General features: G+C 31.8%; 2 protein-coding genes across 2 annotated transcripts; one reads left to right on the forward strand and one right to left on the reverse strand.

Annotated features, from left to right (window-relative positions):
* Nucleotides 1-8,891: 8,891 nt before the first annotated feature.
* Nucleotides 8,892-11,370, forward strand: LOC105627386 (acidic fibroblast growth factor intracellular-binding protein). The gene is made up of 6 exons (XM_012208671.1): nucleotides 8,892-8,976; nucleotides 9,064-9,265; nucleotides 10,302-10,529; nucleotides 10,641-10,868; nucleotides 10,952-11,206; nucleotides 11,292-11,370. The coding sequence occupies exons 1-6, from the start codon at nucleotides 8,892-8,894 to the stop codon at nucleotides 11,368-11,370; spliced, it is 1,077 nt and encodes a 358-aa protein (XP_012064061.1).
* A 1,760-nt stretch (nucleotides 11,371-13,130) lies between these two features.
* Nucleotides 13,131-15,939, reverse strand: LOC105618869 (pyruvate dehydrogenase E1 component subunit beta, mitochondrial). Its single transcript, XM_012200405.1, has 5 exons — nucleotides 15,931-15,939; nucleotides 15,782-15,844; nucleotides 15,339-15,545; nucleotides 14,591-15,221; nucleotides 13,131-13,282 (listed from the first exon to the last, which is right to left on the reverse strand). The coding sequence occupies exons 1-5, from the start codon at nucleotides 15,937-15,939 to the stop codon at nucleotides 13,131-13,133; spliced, it is 1,062 nt and encodes a 353-aa protein (XP_012055795.1).
* Nucleotides 15,940-16,965: the final 1,026 nt, after the last annotated feature.

The raw sequence follows: 16,965 nt of genomic DNA on the forward strand, positions 1-16,965 counted from the left end.
GTGTGTGTGTGTGTGTGTGTGTGTGTGTGTGTGTGTGTGTGTGTGTGTGTGTGTGTGTGTGTGTGTGTAAGTAATGATAATGGTGATTTTTAGAACGTTTCTAGGAAAGTAAGATCGAATTCAATTTGGTGCTCTGTTTTAATCAATTTTTATCTAATTAGTGTATAAAATGACTAAAATAATTAAATAATATAAAACTTGTTTTTTATTTATGAATGAAAAAAATACAATATAGTTTATTACTCGACTTAAATAATTGTAAAACAAAAAAGTAAAACAAAAAAATCGCTTAGGCTAACAAAGCCATTGGGTGATTTAAAGATGCCTTTAAACGATATAGCCAATATTACATCAATTTTGCATACATTCGCAAATATTGATTTATATTCAATATAGATGTCATGTGTGTGTGTGTATGATATTTGCTAATGTGGCGAACATTAGTCATATCGTCTGGAGACGCTTTAACTCCATTCTACCATTATAGAGTTAATGAAATTATCGATTCGTAAAACATCTACAAATAATTAATGTCTTTTTATATTATTCGCCAGTTTTGTATTTCATCGATATTATGTGAATCATAATTTTCCATCTTGCTACATTTTCGCGAAAACTCCAAACTTATGTTCATTCAACAGAAGATAGCTACTAATAAGATTTAGTAAATGGATCATTTTACTCCGTGGTCCGTCTTACTCAAACTTATATTTATTTGTAAAGGGTTTCGATGATTACATTGTTTATGAAAAGTTTTATTGATATTATACTGTTTGAAAGCATGTTGCAAACATCTAACAAACATCTGCTGGCTAAACATTTTATACTTAGAAAATTATAATGAAAAAAACATCAAAAAACAAAAAGCGTCACAACTGCTCGAAACTGATTCAATTTTTCTTGAAATATATTGTTAAACTTAAAAATCTAAGAGGCACGTATTTTTTTTTATATCGGCCTAATTTGAGATTTAAAAGGTAAAACTAGGGATGTTTCGATTACTACTTTCTACAAAAGATCGATCTTTCCAAACAATAATAGCGATTTTAAATCAATCTTTACGAAAAATGGATTTTTCTAACTAAATGAGGCTGTTAAATCGATCTTTTTAAAGAATCACTTCTTTTTTACAAAAGAGCTATTTCAAAGTAATCTTTTTGCAAAAATCAATTTTTAGCAAATCGGGAGATCGCACATTCCTCAGAGGTAAAACAGCCTCTCAAAACTTAATGGAAATGGGAATAGTTTTTAAACACTAGATTTTTGAAAAATCTACACAATTATTAAATATATAAAAATTATAAAAGTTCTGTTAAAACGCTATATATTTCTATATACTTCATCGTTTTGTTGCTAATTGATTTGAATTCAAATACAAAGTTTTAAAAGTTTGTTTCATCCTAAATTTTAAATTGGACCGGTATAAAAAATATCGGTATAAAAATGTATCTTAGATTTTTGTGTTTAATATATTTCAAGGAAAATTGAATCGGTTCTCGACAATTGTGACAGGTCATCCTTGTATGTAACAGAATTAATTACGGTACGTAATGTAGAGGCTGGAAAATATATAATACATCTATATGCATTAAGTAAATTTATTTCAAATATATGACTGCGTGCCGATTACTTTCAAACTTGCAACACAATCAAACCGAAAAATAATAATCTCCCAAAATGAATTAGATCGTCAATTTGGATGCTACTAGTATCTTAAATATAATTTAAATATTCAAGATTGCATTAATTACAGTTCAATAGGATGTTTCACAAAAAAAATATTCTGCTCGTGCAGTCGCCATGACGACTGTGCATTATTGGAAATGGAATATCTTATATTTTTATACCATGGGCGCAGCATTATTAAATTTTTTACACATATTCTAGTGAAACGATTTCTTACAAGAAAGTTCCTAACATTAGATTTCGTGACAAAAGTAAATGGAATGTACTTATGTTTTAACAGTACAATTTTTGGTTTTGTATCTAAATTTAATTCAGAAACGTAATATTCTTGGAACGCTGGCGAAAATAGTATGTTTATAGAAAATTTATAAAAACTCAAATGTTGAATGAAATATTTCATTTGAGCTTTAAAACATATTTAAATTGTTGTATGAGATGTGAAAATTTAAACATGGAATTGTTCAAGAGATGTTCATGACTATATTTGATAGATATTCGGAAAGTGTGTTGTGTTTTCGGAATATTAACAAAATTTAAAGGATAATTGGATTAAAATTGGGAACAATTCAATAAATGTTTTAAAGTTTAAATGAAACATTTTAGCCTCTTATAAATTCTCAATAAACATACTATTTTCCCCAAGGCACGCGCAGTAAATTAATTTTCACATGTGCGAATTATGTTGATAAGAAGGCGATATCAATAATCATCAATTATTTCAATAAAATGCGCTTGCCTCGAACGATTCAAGATTCGCAAAAATTATTTATACCTATTGTCTTTTTGTATATCAATTATGAAAACGAATATACAGTTGATAAATCATTCTTTCGATAATACAACAAAATACGAGCTTGCGTGATACAACAATGGTGTGTTCCTGAAACCTGGAATCTTTAGGTTGATTGCCCAAGCCACGAGATCGACTCGAGCTAACGCTTGCGGTGCCAGGGGAAATTAAGGTGAGCCGAAGCGTGGTGAGAGCTCGTTACGTATTTTAGCGTAAATACTGACACTCCCGCATTTACCCGCCGTTCTAGGAAGTCGATAGCGAAAGACCTTTCGGGCAATTTCGACAATGAACTTTACCGCGCGTGCTCACGTTGCGCTAACTATGTAAGGGTGCCTCTATATAATTTGCAAATCGCAAAACGTAGTTCGTAATGCTGACGCAGAATGATGATCACGGCAAGATATACGCAGATGAAAATCAACTGCACGCAATAAAAAAATAAACGCAACTCATTCTGCGTCTACGTTTTGCGAATTATTGGGTTGTCCGGAAAGTTCGTGCCGCAAAAGATTTAAATTCAATAAATGAAATTAAAAATTCAATTTTCCTTCAAAATCGGCACAAATTTTCCGGATAACCCAATATATAGAAGCAGCTTCTAAAGTCATTTTTAATGTGAATCGAAGATACCCTGACCCCATGTAAAAATCCTTAGATTATAGATTATTCTGACTGATTATCTTTCAGTGATGCGATATGATTTATATAATATATGTTAATCTGTAGTGAAAGTTATATTATATTTTCTAATTTATAATAATTTTTTATGAAAACATATAGAAAAAGAGAAGTGTTTTTGCAGGAAAATATTCTCAAACTCGGCCTCTCACCTGGGTAACAGATAACACTTTCAGTTTCAAATTATCATCACATTTCGAGAAATCTGTAAATAATACATACTATATCACTAAGATAACATTTATGAACGGATTATATCAATCAAGTTAATTGCTTTTAATCTGTTCAATCATTTGACATCAAACATCCATAAAAGATGTGTTTAGCTATAATAAGAAAATTTGTCATTGAACTTTGCACATCATAATTTTTGTGTCTCTGAAAAATGAACCGTATAATAAAATTATGTGATAAATACTTGAGGATATAATGTCAATTGAGATAGAGCCGACAATACAATAAACTCGCTAGAAGCCGTACAGTATTTTCTCATTATATAATGCACAATCCGAAACTATTGTATCGCGATCCAGGTTTGCATTTAGTTTAAGAAAGTGTGATAAGCATCGATAAGTTCGTAAATTTTATTTATTGCTAATAGAATTAAATGTCGTCACCTTTTTGTTGACAGTTAGCTCGCGGGCATGATTAAAGCAAACAATATAATGCAATAATGATTATTCTAGAAATAATTACGTGTAATTATATAGTAGTGTATATTATTAAATAACATGTTAATCTCCGATAGTAATCGACATGTCAAAATAAACGACGGAGTGGCTTGACTCTGTCGAAAATTCTCGGAATAATAAAACGCAGCCTGATATTGATGTATTTTCTTCGTATGAAAATTGTATCATTTAACACGAAATAAGTGAAAAATTAATTGATTTTCTTTGCATTCAAATGCTAAGATATGTTAAGATATGTGAAAAAAATCGACGAGATGAATTTTTTTACGGTATTTTAATTATCATAAACTTCTTTCAAGCTGCCTTAATCAATCTTAATTCGGAATAATACAATAATACAATAATAGATATAACTTTTAAAAATATATTACAAAACTTTTATTTTTTTTAAGCTGACGTGATAAAATTTTTCATTACAGAGATATATAGTTCTTCAAATAAATTAATTCTTTCTCTAAATTAATCCTGCTATATATTTAGTCAAGTATATTCACGCATAATTTTAATGACATAAAATTTGTTAATATATGTATATCGTACATTATTTTTATTGCATATAATGAACGCAAAAAGTATTCGTACAGGAGAAACTTTTAAAAGTCTTATTTGTAGAAAATAAACATTAATTAACAATTTATTAGTTTATTAATTAACAACACTTTATTAATGTATTAATTAACAATTTAATAATGAATACGTTCCATCTTAATATAAACAAAAAAACTTCATAAAAATGACACTCTTTCGTGATTTTAGAAATTTCTTGACTGTACGAATGTTTTTTGTGTCTAAATAATATATTTTTTATTTTCGCTTATTTTATTAAAATAATATATTTTAATTGTTATTTTTTAAATAAAGTAATTTTGAGAAATGTATAATTTATTATAGTCTTTGTTATAATAAATTACTAATTAATTACTTCTTAAAAACAAAGTTCTTTTAGAAAGATATCTCCTTTGTTGTTTTTATATGTACATATCAACTGAAGTTCACAGTCGTGTTCCAATATATATTGTCAGTACTGAAAATTTATAATAAATGTACACTATAAATTTTTAGTGGCAGTGTATATTGGAATGTGGCCGAAGTATTAATACCATGGTGTAGTTTTCATTAGGCACAGTATAGATCTAAAATTTCAACATTAGGTGTTATAGAGATATTTGCATCAAATCGCGCTCTGGAGGCGTAAAATCCATCGTTGCATCGAAATAAGTCACATTTTTCGGCCACACCCGAAAACGGAAGAATTTATGAGGCGGACGGAAGCAAAAACTATATAGACGTACTTCCGCACAGCTTCGAGAGTGAATTAGCGCGTTTCTTTCTCAAAAAATACATTTCACGTTTCTCTCCCCACTCCTTCGCGTAACGCTCGATAAACCTTTCTCGAGTAAATCCATCTCGTCGGTTTCTCTCTCGGCGCCATGTAAATATATCATTCGTGTTTTGCTGTACGGTGCCACGTCTCTGCAAATGAATTTCCTGGAGCGTTTCCTTCCTCCGTCCGGGAGACAGACACAGAAACGTCGAGCGGTAGCTGCGAAGAGGAGGAAGAGCAGGAGAAAGAGGAAACGTAAAGAGCGGAAGGGAGGTAAAAGGGGATGAAGAGAAGATAGTGAAGTGGAGGACTCTGTGCAAGAGTGAAGAGCTGGGAAAGAGGAAGTAGAAAAGAAAACAACTAGGCAGAGCGAGAGACAATGGATAGCACCGTACCGCAGGATCGAAACCGAGTATGTCCGTTAGCGACATTAAATGCAACAGGGAAATAATAGTTACCGCGATTCTACGTAAAGCAAGTGTATATCTTTGGTGACAGCGACGAAATAGTGTAATCTCTACTTATATGAATTTGCCTGCATTGCCTTTCATTGCATCTCCGTGTTGAATTTTCATTCTCCGTTTAAAAAAATATTTAATCTTTATAATCCTGATGAAATGAACATCCAAACATTAATGATATCAATAATACAATATTTCCTCTTTTATTAAAAAAAATTCATTGAAAAAAATGAAGTAATTCTATTAAAAAACACGTTTTAGAGAGACTTTAATATTTTAGTATTAATTAGAATACTGTTGCTAAACATTGAATGTCCTGTTCATTTGTTATAATTACTGTATACGCCAAAATAATCTACTAGTTTCTATGGAATTATAAAATAAAAACGCAAAATGGCTAAATATTGTGCAACACGATGCAGAAGATGAACTAATATTTACACTGAACACAAAATACGACATGTGTGTTTTTAAATCTTTAATAACGTCGAATTTCTACCATGTTTTTTTTTAATAAACCTCATTCTTTTTGCTAAGTGTGCAATAAAGTTGTAGATAGAAATAAGAGAGTACAATTGATAATAAAATTTAAGTTTATAATATAAGAATGCGATATTTGATAAACTAATAAATATATATATATATATATAGATAAAAACTTCTTTTCTTTATTCTTCGTTTACATTGTTCGTATACATGTTTATTTAAGGAAACAAGGAAAGTGCGAAATCTACAGTTCCACTTTGTGCGTAGAGATAAGGAGAATTGAGTACTTAATTATTTATTAAGACATTTACATGTCTTAATAACTCATATCGAGCGAACTTACATATTTCAAATATACACAATAATAGTAGAAAACTGTATGTAACTTTCTCTTATTGTAATGCAAATGATAATTAATTTACATAGAGAAAAAGAGTACGTCATACAAAGAAATGTCTTTTTGTTCAACTAATAAATAAAATTTATATTTTGCGAAATTTTACATCTTATTTTTGTTTAAAAATATATAATATAATATAATATTTTCTTAGATAAACTTCGTTCTATTTAAATATTATCATTAAAAATTATCATTTGATTATTTTAAATTTGATTACTTTAAAATTATTTGATTACTTTAAAAATATACACAAAATACACATTTTAATAAATTACGATTTAAAAACTTTATTACAGACTGATGAAAATTTGTAAATTAATAAGGCACGCAAGATTCGGAATAATGAGACGCTTGACAAGTCAAAGACATTTTATTTTTCTTTTCTACCCGTGCCTCGAATAACAAAGTTTATTCCTGGAAAATCTTCAAATTTTAATATTCCCATCGTCATTCTGCATCTTGTTAATCCGTAACAAGAATGGAAATCATTGTTTCATCATTCTATACCACGGTGCCCGATCGATATTTTAGTCAAGATGAATCCGGCGTTCCGCCAGGTTTTGTTACGGCATTACAATATTTATCTGCTCGTCGTTGGCAATCGTAGCCGGTTAACGCGCGTTTCCCGCACGGTAACGAGTTTAACGTTACGTGACATTGTCTCGCCGCGAATTAATTGCGTCTGCGCGAAGCGAGTGCAGTAGCAATTTCGATCGCTGCTGTTGCTGTTGCTTGCTGCTACTACACTTCGCCGGCTGTCAATCAATCGCGCGGAATTGCGGTCGGTGGACGTATTTACATATACATGTGCATGCATACACGCATGTGTGCATGCGTACGTGCACACGCATACGTTCATATTATTTTGCTCCAAAGTCCGACGATTACTTTAATTAAGCAGAGATTATGGCGGAAAAATGAAAATAATGCACCGCCGATAAAACGCTGGTATGCGGTTGGATTGTATCACCACGTAACATCGTATGATCTTTTCGCTCAGCAGCTCTGTATCTTGTGAAGTCGAATGACTTTAATTCAAATTTACTCGCGAATAATAATGCTGGAGGAAGATATTCGAGTAATAAAAGTTAAGTATGAACTGTAGAAATAATATTCCAAATTAAAGAAAGTTCACGTTAAATTTTATAATTTAGTTGTGGTATGTGTGTGTGGTGTGTGTGTGTGTGCGTGCGTGCGCGCGCGCGCGCGTCACAAAAGCGAATTTGTGAATTTATCAAAATTTTTTTGATGATAAAGTTAAAAATTGTTTTAAGATGAAACTAATTGTTTTCATTAATAAAAAGAATTATTTTTAACTTTAAAAAAATAATTAAGAAGATACTCTGGTAGAAATCCACGGCAGCGCCACTATACTACTAAATATCATTTCTACATCATGTGCCAATGTCATTATGATAAAATTAATGTCAATAAAATTTGACATAATTACGTCATAACGATGTCTAAATGTCGAGGATAAGTTATTAATAACTAAATTTATGGGCCGAAATAAAAGTCATCTTATTAGCTGGATGGCCAGCGCGCGCCACAATACTTTGCCACGCCATAATCACTTAAAAAAAATCTAACATGACCCACAAAAAATTCAGTCTCGTGCCTGATATGGATATAGAAATGGCTCGACACTCACTCCTTTACTTAGTAAAATTTATTAAAAAATTAAATGCGGAGCCTACGACAGATTCAGCTTGCGCTTATTGAAAATGAACGCGTTCAAGTTGATAAAGCGGTTAATCTGCCCAAACAAATAAACACGATTGGTTGTTCCTTATAGATCCAACCAATCACAATCAATCGCTCGGTGAGCAATCTATCTGCTTTGTCCAGCTTAAATGTGTCTGTTGTGTTGTGATCGCAGCTTGTTCTTAGGTCTGTTTTCTGTAGCTGAACTGTAGTGTACACTTTTGGAACTTGAAATAAGATAGGTATATATTTATTATTTGTTGAAAGTGAGAAAGAGAGTGCTAGTTCAATCTAGTGCAGGAACAAAAAATAGACTACTTGTCGCATCGCAGTGTTGAGGATTTCGTGGCTGACAGATTTCCTAACCTAAATAGTAGTGAATTTTAATGATTAACATCTCAGACGCGAGGCAGAGTAAAGCTTTTCTCTGCCAGATTTCTTTGTTTTATGCAAAGATGTGCCAAGTAAGCTTAATTTCATTGATTTTTGAGCTGCAGGAAGCTTATCTAAATAATTACCAAATTCTCTTATTTTTAAGATAAAAACGTGACAATAATCCCTATTTTAAGTTAACTTTCTCGTTAAGAAACAATATAAGCGTGATTTTCGGGATGATCTTGCATTTGTCATCGATTGCATAACGAAACAACGCAAACATAACCTCAATATGCTGTCCGAAGTGGACGTGTTTATTAGCAATTACACGTTGGTTGATCCCGAGATCTATCAGCTGTGGGTCGACGGACATACTTGTGAGTGGAGGGAATAACAGCCTCCATTGATTTTATCTGTACGAAAAATTATTTGAATCTTTAAGTCTAATGGATGCTTTTTTCTAGCTAGTGACGCAGTTAACATTTTACATCAACGAGGAATTTGTCAGCAGACCAATGCGCCAATCGAACTGGTTGCATCTGACATCCTCGATCACTATCGTACCTATGCTTTGCTCGAGAAACTGCTTCACACTCCTACGAAACTCGCCAGTGAGCAGCTAGCCTTTCAAATCGAACCACAGACCAGTCAAATGCTCATAGAAATGTAAGAATATGCGTAATGCAACCTTTTAATCAAATTATCGAATTATAACTAAAAATATGAAAAATAATTGATAAAAGAAATTAGGACTAGTGGAAACCGATACTGTAAGCAGTGCAAAATATTTAATTTTAAAGCATTGATGTTTCTAACAATGTTAACATTAAATTATTAAATAATGTATGTTTCAGCTACTTTCTAACTTTTATCAGCACAGAAATAAGAATCGCTGTAAATTCTTATGTATGTTAGATTGTGGGATTATTAACTCTTTAAAACCGATGCCAAAATTTGTAACAATTTGTTACTGACACTGGAGATCCAAGAGATTCATTTAATTTAATAGAAAAAAACTTATATTTCCGCAAATATTGGCACATAAATTATATATTCCTAATAATACAATTTGCATTTAATTGGAATGTACTTGTCAAATGAAATTAAAATAAAATGTTTTGATTCTTGGATTGGAATCTTCTTCAGTATAGAAATATAATACAAACTACAATGAAACTTTATATTTTATTTATTTTTGTAGCTACAAATATTACTATTTTATTTTATTTCCATGTAGTGTATATTGACTAAAAAAAATTAATTAATTTCTATTAATTTCAAGGAATCAAAATAACATTTAAAATATAATAATATAAAAAAGAATGAATATTAAGTATATTAACAAAAATAGTTTAAAAATTCATCGATGTAATATAAAGAAAGTTGAACTGTTTGACATTGTATTGTACAAAATGACAATTGTTACAAAAATCAATGTAAGAATTTAGAACTAAATAAGTTTTAAATATGATAACGTATTTTTTTTAATCTTAAAATTACTTCACAAAGAAAGCTAAATTAATTTTATCCATTAAAATCTTTTTTAGCCAAACAGTCATTACAATAGTCAGTACAATACAGTTGGTCCAATAGACCTACCATCAACTTCGTAGGAATATAATTGAATAGGTCCAATAAACTTACACCAATTCTAGAGTGTTACTAATTTCCTGATGCTGACATAAATAATTACTTATTTCAGGTATTACGAATTTGATGATGTCGTTATACGCGAGTTACTAGGAAAAAAGATAACATCCAAAAGTAGAAAGGATATGGACGAGGTAGCGGAAAAGACAGGAATTACGTTGAAGAGCTGTAGAAGACAGTACGACAATGTGAAAAGGGTATTTAAAACTGTCGAAGATTTGCCAGGCTCTCTTGCAACCAATATCAAACAACATTTCTTACTTTCTGAGGATCTTGCTAAGTATGTATCATATATAATTCCTTTTAGAAACTGTAGCTTGTGTGTTTATGAATGCACAATCCAATTATAATAAACATCATTTATATAACCAAACTGTTTTTAATTGCACAGACGATACGCTGCAGTGGTGTTTATAGCATGCCTGCGATTTGAAATGAATAAAAGAAAATTACAGTTTTTAACGTTTCCTGATCTATATCATTGTGCTAATAGTATGATGTCGTCGTGGACATATCGATGTGTCGGATCCGAATATTTTGATACGGACTTGGACAGGGAATTCTTACAGGAATTATCAGAATGCAGAGTTCTTCTAGAAAATGATAAACATCACAAACAGTATATTATATCATACATAAAATGACAAATTATGCTTTGTTATAAAAATTACAAAAATAACAGTATATATTGATATGTTCCAGTTTAGTATGCCTTAAGCTCAAACCAATGCTTCTCGATCGATCTTATCAAGAACTGGATATAAACTTCCGTTCGTATTCGAGAGCGATTCTCTGTATTGGATGCAACTTGCATAGATCACGAGAATTGAGATTTTTCTTTTTGGAATTGGTGGAGAGATGTATTGAACCTTGGCGACAAGTCAATTGGACACATTCCGATCTACGGAATTTCTTAGCCGTCTATACACAATGCGCTCTTGACATGGATGTACTTAGGTAGGATTCGTAATAATTAATATTATGAATAAGATTCAAATATTAGGAATTTTAAGAAATATTAATTATTCAATGTTTATCACAGAGAAGGCGAATTAAGAGATGCATTTGAACGTTACATGACTGTAGTGACATGTTGTCTATTACGTATGTATCATACATAATTATCAATGTAAAAAAATTAATATATATATGTTAATAATATACAAGTTCCTTAAATCCACCAGTTTTTGAAATACTTCCGATGAATTGAAAACAAAATATTTCTAATAAAAATAGTTTTTAATAAAGAATTAATTGCTTAAGAAAAATTTCAAATTTGTTCATTTTCTAATAAAAAAAAGTGAACTCAAATTATATTTTTAAAATGGAACCATATATTTTTCTTTCCATATTCTTGTAATAAAAAGATAAATTCATCGATATACTTTAAGTATTGACGACAGATTCATGGATTATGTTATAAGTACATTAATTGAAACATCTTGAGATCAAATAATCAAAATGTATAATACTATCGAATTTGTCTTTTTATGTACAAACTATAGAAAAAAAATATATAATTTGATTTAGAAAAATATAATTTGATTTCGATTTTTTTTATTAAAATGAACAATTTGAAATTTTTATGTAATTGATTCTTTATTAGAAATCAACAAATTTTTGTTGGGAATATTTTGTGTCAATTCATTGGAAGTATCTTAAAAATCATGACGCGAGGATATATACACTTAGAAGGTATAAGTAAACAATAGGATTAATAATTTATGTATTACTAATATTTATTAATTTTCTGTAATAAATGATAGACAGATTTATGCATCTTATATGCTGCGTGTAATTGTGCAGTTAGACATACATATATGTAATAATGCATATTGCACTGTCAACATTTTCTTATTATTGCTATTTTTAATTGAATGTGCGCGATGTGAAATTCTACAAAGTGAAAGGCAGTTCGTATAAATATGGCAGTAGCTCGGTATATCTTTTTGTATTATAATTGGCCATATTCAGCAAAATGTTTATTTTGCAATAGTTGGAAGTTTCTTCGCTTATTGTGAGCTAGAATTATGTGTGCGTATGTGTATACACACACACACACACACCCACGCACGCACACACCCACGCGCACATACACACACACACGCACACACACACACACGCACACGCGCGCGCGCGCGCGCCTTTAGATCAAAGAGTAATTCAATCTACGCGAAGTGCTTACTAAACGCCGATTTTTGCTGAACGTGGCCGTCATATATTCAATTGAAAGTTAACTTCAATTTATTTAAATCCAATATGAATATTAATAAAATAAATTAAATGTTTCAATTATTGCACATTCGTTGATGATAACAATTGGATATTTCAAATAAAATAGCACTATTTATATATTAAAATTTTGACTTATTCTTACTAATTCTTTCTTATATATATATTTACATTTATTATCGCATTGTCTAATAACATTATTAATATCGCATATATCAATGTACAGAATACACATCGCACATATTTCGTGCTAGTTTCAAGAAGCACATGCTTAACCTCATTTACATTATAATCAGTGTACATCTCCAAATGTCCAAACATACTTTCTTGTAGAAAGAATTGTTACAAATAAAACTTATAAAATGGGGATGGTCCCATTAGCGCCCATGTATGCGAAAGCATACATCCACTCACATCCGCTAGTAATTTTTTACTGCTTTACCAATGAAAATATTTTAAATTGGCCAATTAACGATGTGCGCTATCGGAATCCTCCCAGATAAGACGTCCAGTCTTCTATACAATATCAACACAACATTGGACGAGGTACACTGTGTACTGTAGAGGTGTGGCAGATGGGAATAGGAAAATTGGCGTGTCAGGAAAATCGTAAAAATATAATTTCACCTAAGTACTCATATACAATTGACTACTGTGTGACTCTTAACAATTTGTTAACGGCGTTCACTATGTCTTTGATCTGTGGCAAGGCCGCAATCTCCAGCGATTTCACATATGGCATAGGGGTGTCAACTCCCGTGATGCGAATGACAGGTGCGTCAAGATGATAAAAGGCTTCACCTGGAAAAAAAATAATTTTGTTAAGCAACACTGTCGAGAATAAATAAATGAAAATAAAATCGATAAGAACCAATTTAAATTATATAGCTTTGAAATTGCAATTTACTAATCTTTTATGTATACAATGCGTTTAAAACTTAATTTTAATTTAAATTATATGTTAATTTAAACTATTACATGAATAACTCAAATAAGTAAAAAAAGCTTGAGAAAAAACCAATATGATCAAAACTAGATCTCTCTCTTGTTTAATAATATTTATATATAAATTCTAAATACATCTTTCAGTTATATAAACTCCGTGCCAGATTTGAAACGCAAATAAACTGAAGCTGAAATAACAAATTAAATTATACAGTATTCGATAAAGACCGTAACAATGTTTGAGGGTAGATTTCTGACATCATTTTGGTACAAAAATTCTAATACCAAAATATCGAGGTTTTAGTTGTTTTTGAATTATAAACACTTAAAGTTATCGAATCATATCGCCTAAAGTTCGCGCATTTAAATGTGATACAACGGAAAATCTAACCTAAGTTATATTAATGTTAATTCCTTGATTTAAATTGAATTTGGATTTCGACTTTGATATTTTATTATTTTTGAATTTCTGAGTTGTATGCGACTTTAATTTTTGTATCTTTTAATTACTAGTTGTTTGTAACATTATTAATGACTTCGTGCAAAAGTTGAAACATTTGTTTAAACACATGAAATTCATTTTATTAAAATAACTGAATTGAGCTCTTAACCTTTATTTGATTTGTAATGTATTGTTTTTCTGATCTTGTACAAATTAAACTGATCATCAATTTAATAATTATACTAATAAGTATCTTAAAACACTAAAAAAAACTTATTACGAAAAATATTATCCAAACCAGGGTAATATTTTATCTTAATTTAAACTATCTAAAGTTGATTTAAAATACAATTCAATACAAGTGTAAAATAGAAAATAGATTATAGATTATAACAAGTTAAAGGCAAAAGGCTACGAGCCAAAAATTTTTTTTTTGGCCTATAAAAATTGGAGATAAGTAAAAGTCTTAATAAATTAATTTTGAAATAACATGTCAACTAACAACAACAACGTTTTGATCACGATCAAATCATTATCAATGTTTACAAAATATATCTAAACGGTAAAAAACATAAGTCGATGACATAAAGTCGATCGAAGATTAAACATGTTCTTCGCATTGAAAAACTATATAATTGTTGGTATCAATAAAATAAGAAGGATCTTCATCTTGTTAGTTGAATGGAACAGTAATTATAGATTATAAGTTAAACGAAACATACTCTCGGCGATTCTTGCACTGACTTCCGCTCCAATGCCGCACTGTGGCCAACCTTGTTCAACTGTCAACAGATGTTTCGTCTTCATCACAGACTGTATGATGGTGTCCATGTCCAACGGTCTGAGAGAACGTAGATTAATCACTTCGGCCTCGATTCCTTTTCCAGCAAGTTCATTGGCCGCTTCCAGAGCCTCCTCGACAGCTTTGGAGTGTGCTACCAATGTTACATGATTGCCCGCTCGTTCTATTTTGGCCTTGCCGATGGGTAAAACAAAGTCCTTGGATAAAGCTTCATCAGACATAGGATACTGTACACCATACAATATTTCATTCTCGAGCATCACCACTGGATCAGGATCTCGAATGGCTGCTTTAAGCAAACCCTTGGCGTCTTCGCTGTTATAGGGTGACACTACTTTTAAACCGGGACAATGACTATACCAGGCACCAAAACACTGCGAATGTTGAGCTCCTACACCTGCGGCAGCACCGTTGGGACCACGAAATACAATTGGCACATTGACTCTACCTGCAGACATGTAGAACGTCTTGGCAGCAGAATTGATGATGTGATCGATTGCTTGCATCGAAAAATTAAACGTCATGAATTCACAGACTGGTCGCAGGCCGGCCTAGAAAATGAAATATACGTGTAAATAGAGGAATATATACTAATAAAAATGCAATAAATAAAACAAAGATTAACTTGTTACAATAACAAAGCTCAATAAAAATTATTCCACACATACCATAGCTGCTCCAACCGCGATGCCTGTGAAACCAGCCTCTGTGATCGGCGTGTCAATGACACGTTTGTCCCCATACTTCTTCCAGAGACCCCGGGAAACTTTGTACGCGCCATCATAGAGAGCTACTTCTTCGCCGAGAAGAAATACCTTTTCATCCCTTTCCATCTCCTCATCCAAGGCCGAGTTCAAAGCATCTCGCACGGTCATCTAGCAAATTCACAGGAATTTTTATGAGAGAACACCGAGATATAAGTGAATGACCTTTCATGTCCTTCAGATTTCTACTTCTTTGAATGATCGTACACGAGAGAAAAGTTGAATCGGGAAGGGCAAAGGGAGAGCAAGGAAGAATTATCGATAAACGTGGAAACGTTCGCGGAGTTCCTGTGACATCCACAGAATCGTTTCTTTGTTTTTTGTTAATTTTAAACGGAATAAATCACCTGCTGTGCTGTTGCCCATTTAGATGTGGAAAACGAGCGGCGAACGACGGTTCTTACAGCGGTCTGAAAACAATGAAGCATCGTAGTAATCCAGACATTCGAATCTCTTCTTTTTTCGAGCAGGTCGCAATGTGATCCACTCCACTTACAGCAGTCATCCCGATTCTGTGTTCACGATGTTCTATTAACGAGACGAAATCAAAGCGGACAGATGAAAGAGGCTATAGTAAACGTGGAATAGGACATCGATTGCAACCGCTCGTTTTTCAGAATTCACGAAATCTTTTTACCATGAACATGTTAAGTCGTTGACGGAAATGTTTCTCGCGATGGGAATTTTTCTAAGAGCGATTTTTCTTCTCTTTCTCTTTCTGGAAGAATGAGTTGGGAGACGTTCGTGAAAAATCTTCGTCCGATACTAAAACCAAACGCAGATTACATTAAAAGAGCCAAAGATGCGCACTACTCGGGATTATGCAGAACGATTATAAAACGCACGAAGTCGCTGGTTCGAAAAGGTGCCACAGCAGCGTGTCGAACTAGCGTTCAAAGCCGAAGCGGCAAATGCGATATTTGCGATGATTGATAATACGAACTGAATGAAACAGATCTTGCTTGCACTTTTTGCATCCAGCATCTTTCTTTTCTCTCTTTTCATCATTCAAATACATATTTATCTCCTTTTAAGTTTTGATTTCAAACAATGCGAACAGACCTATTGTTGAGGCTAGTTATTGGATAATTAGGCGATCGCATGATAGATGCGCAAACATATTTCTCGCAATTGCATCTAATAAACGCAAAGTGAGACAGAAAATCTATTAGACGATTTTTGCACTCAGCATCTTCGCTTTCAACGCTTAAATTTATCTCATTTTAAATTCAAAATTTTTTTCAAGCAACACGAACAAACCTAAAGTTGAGATTTGAATTCCTGTTTCAAACGCAACGAGTGCGTCTCATTGGAAGCTACAACAATAAAGGTGATACAGAGAGGAATCGGAGAGTGAATATCCCGACCTTTTCCATGTATCAAACCTCGTAGGATAATGCCTACATTTTTTGTGAATCTCTTCCATGCTATTACGTAGATTACAAGGTCGAATAATCAAAGTTGTTTATCCTTGTCTAACTCACGTAATAGTATAGAAAAGAATCACAAAAATATTACTCTGAAATTCGAT

The sequence above is a fragment of the Atta cephalotes genome (genome assembly GCF_000143395.1).
Source record: "Atta cephalotes unplaced genomic scaffold scaffold00001, whole genome shotgun sequence".
Classification (NCBI taxonomy): domain Eukaryota; kingdom Metazoa; phylum Arthropoda; class Insecta; order Hymenoptera; family Formicidae; genus Atta; species Atta cephalotes.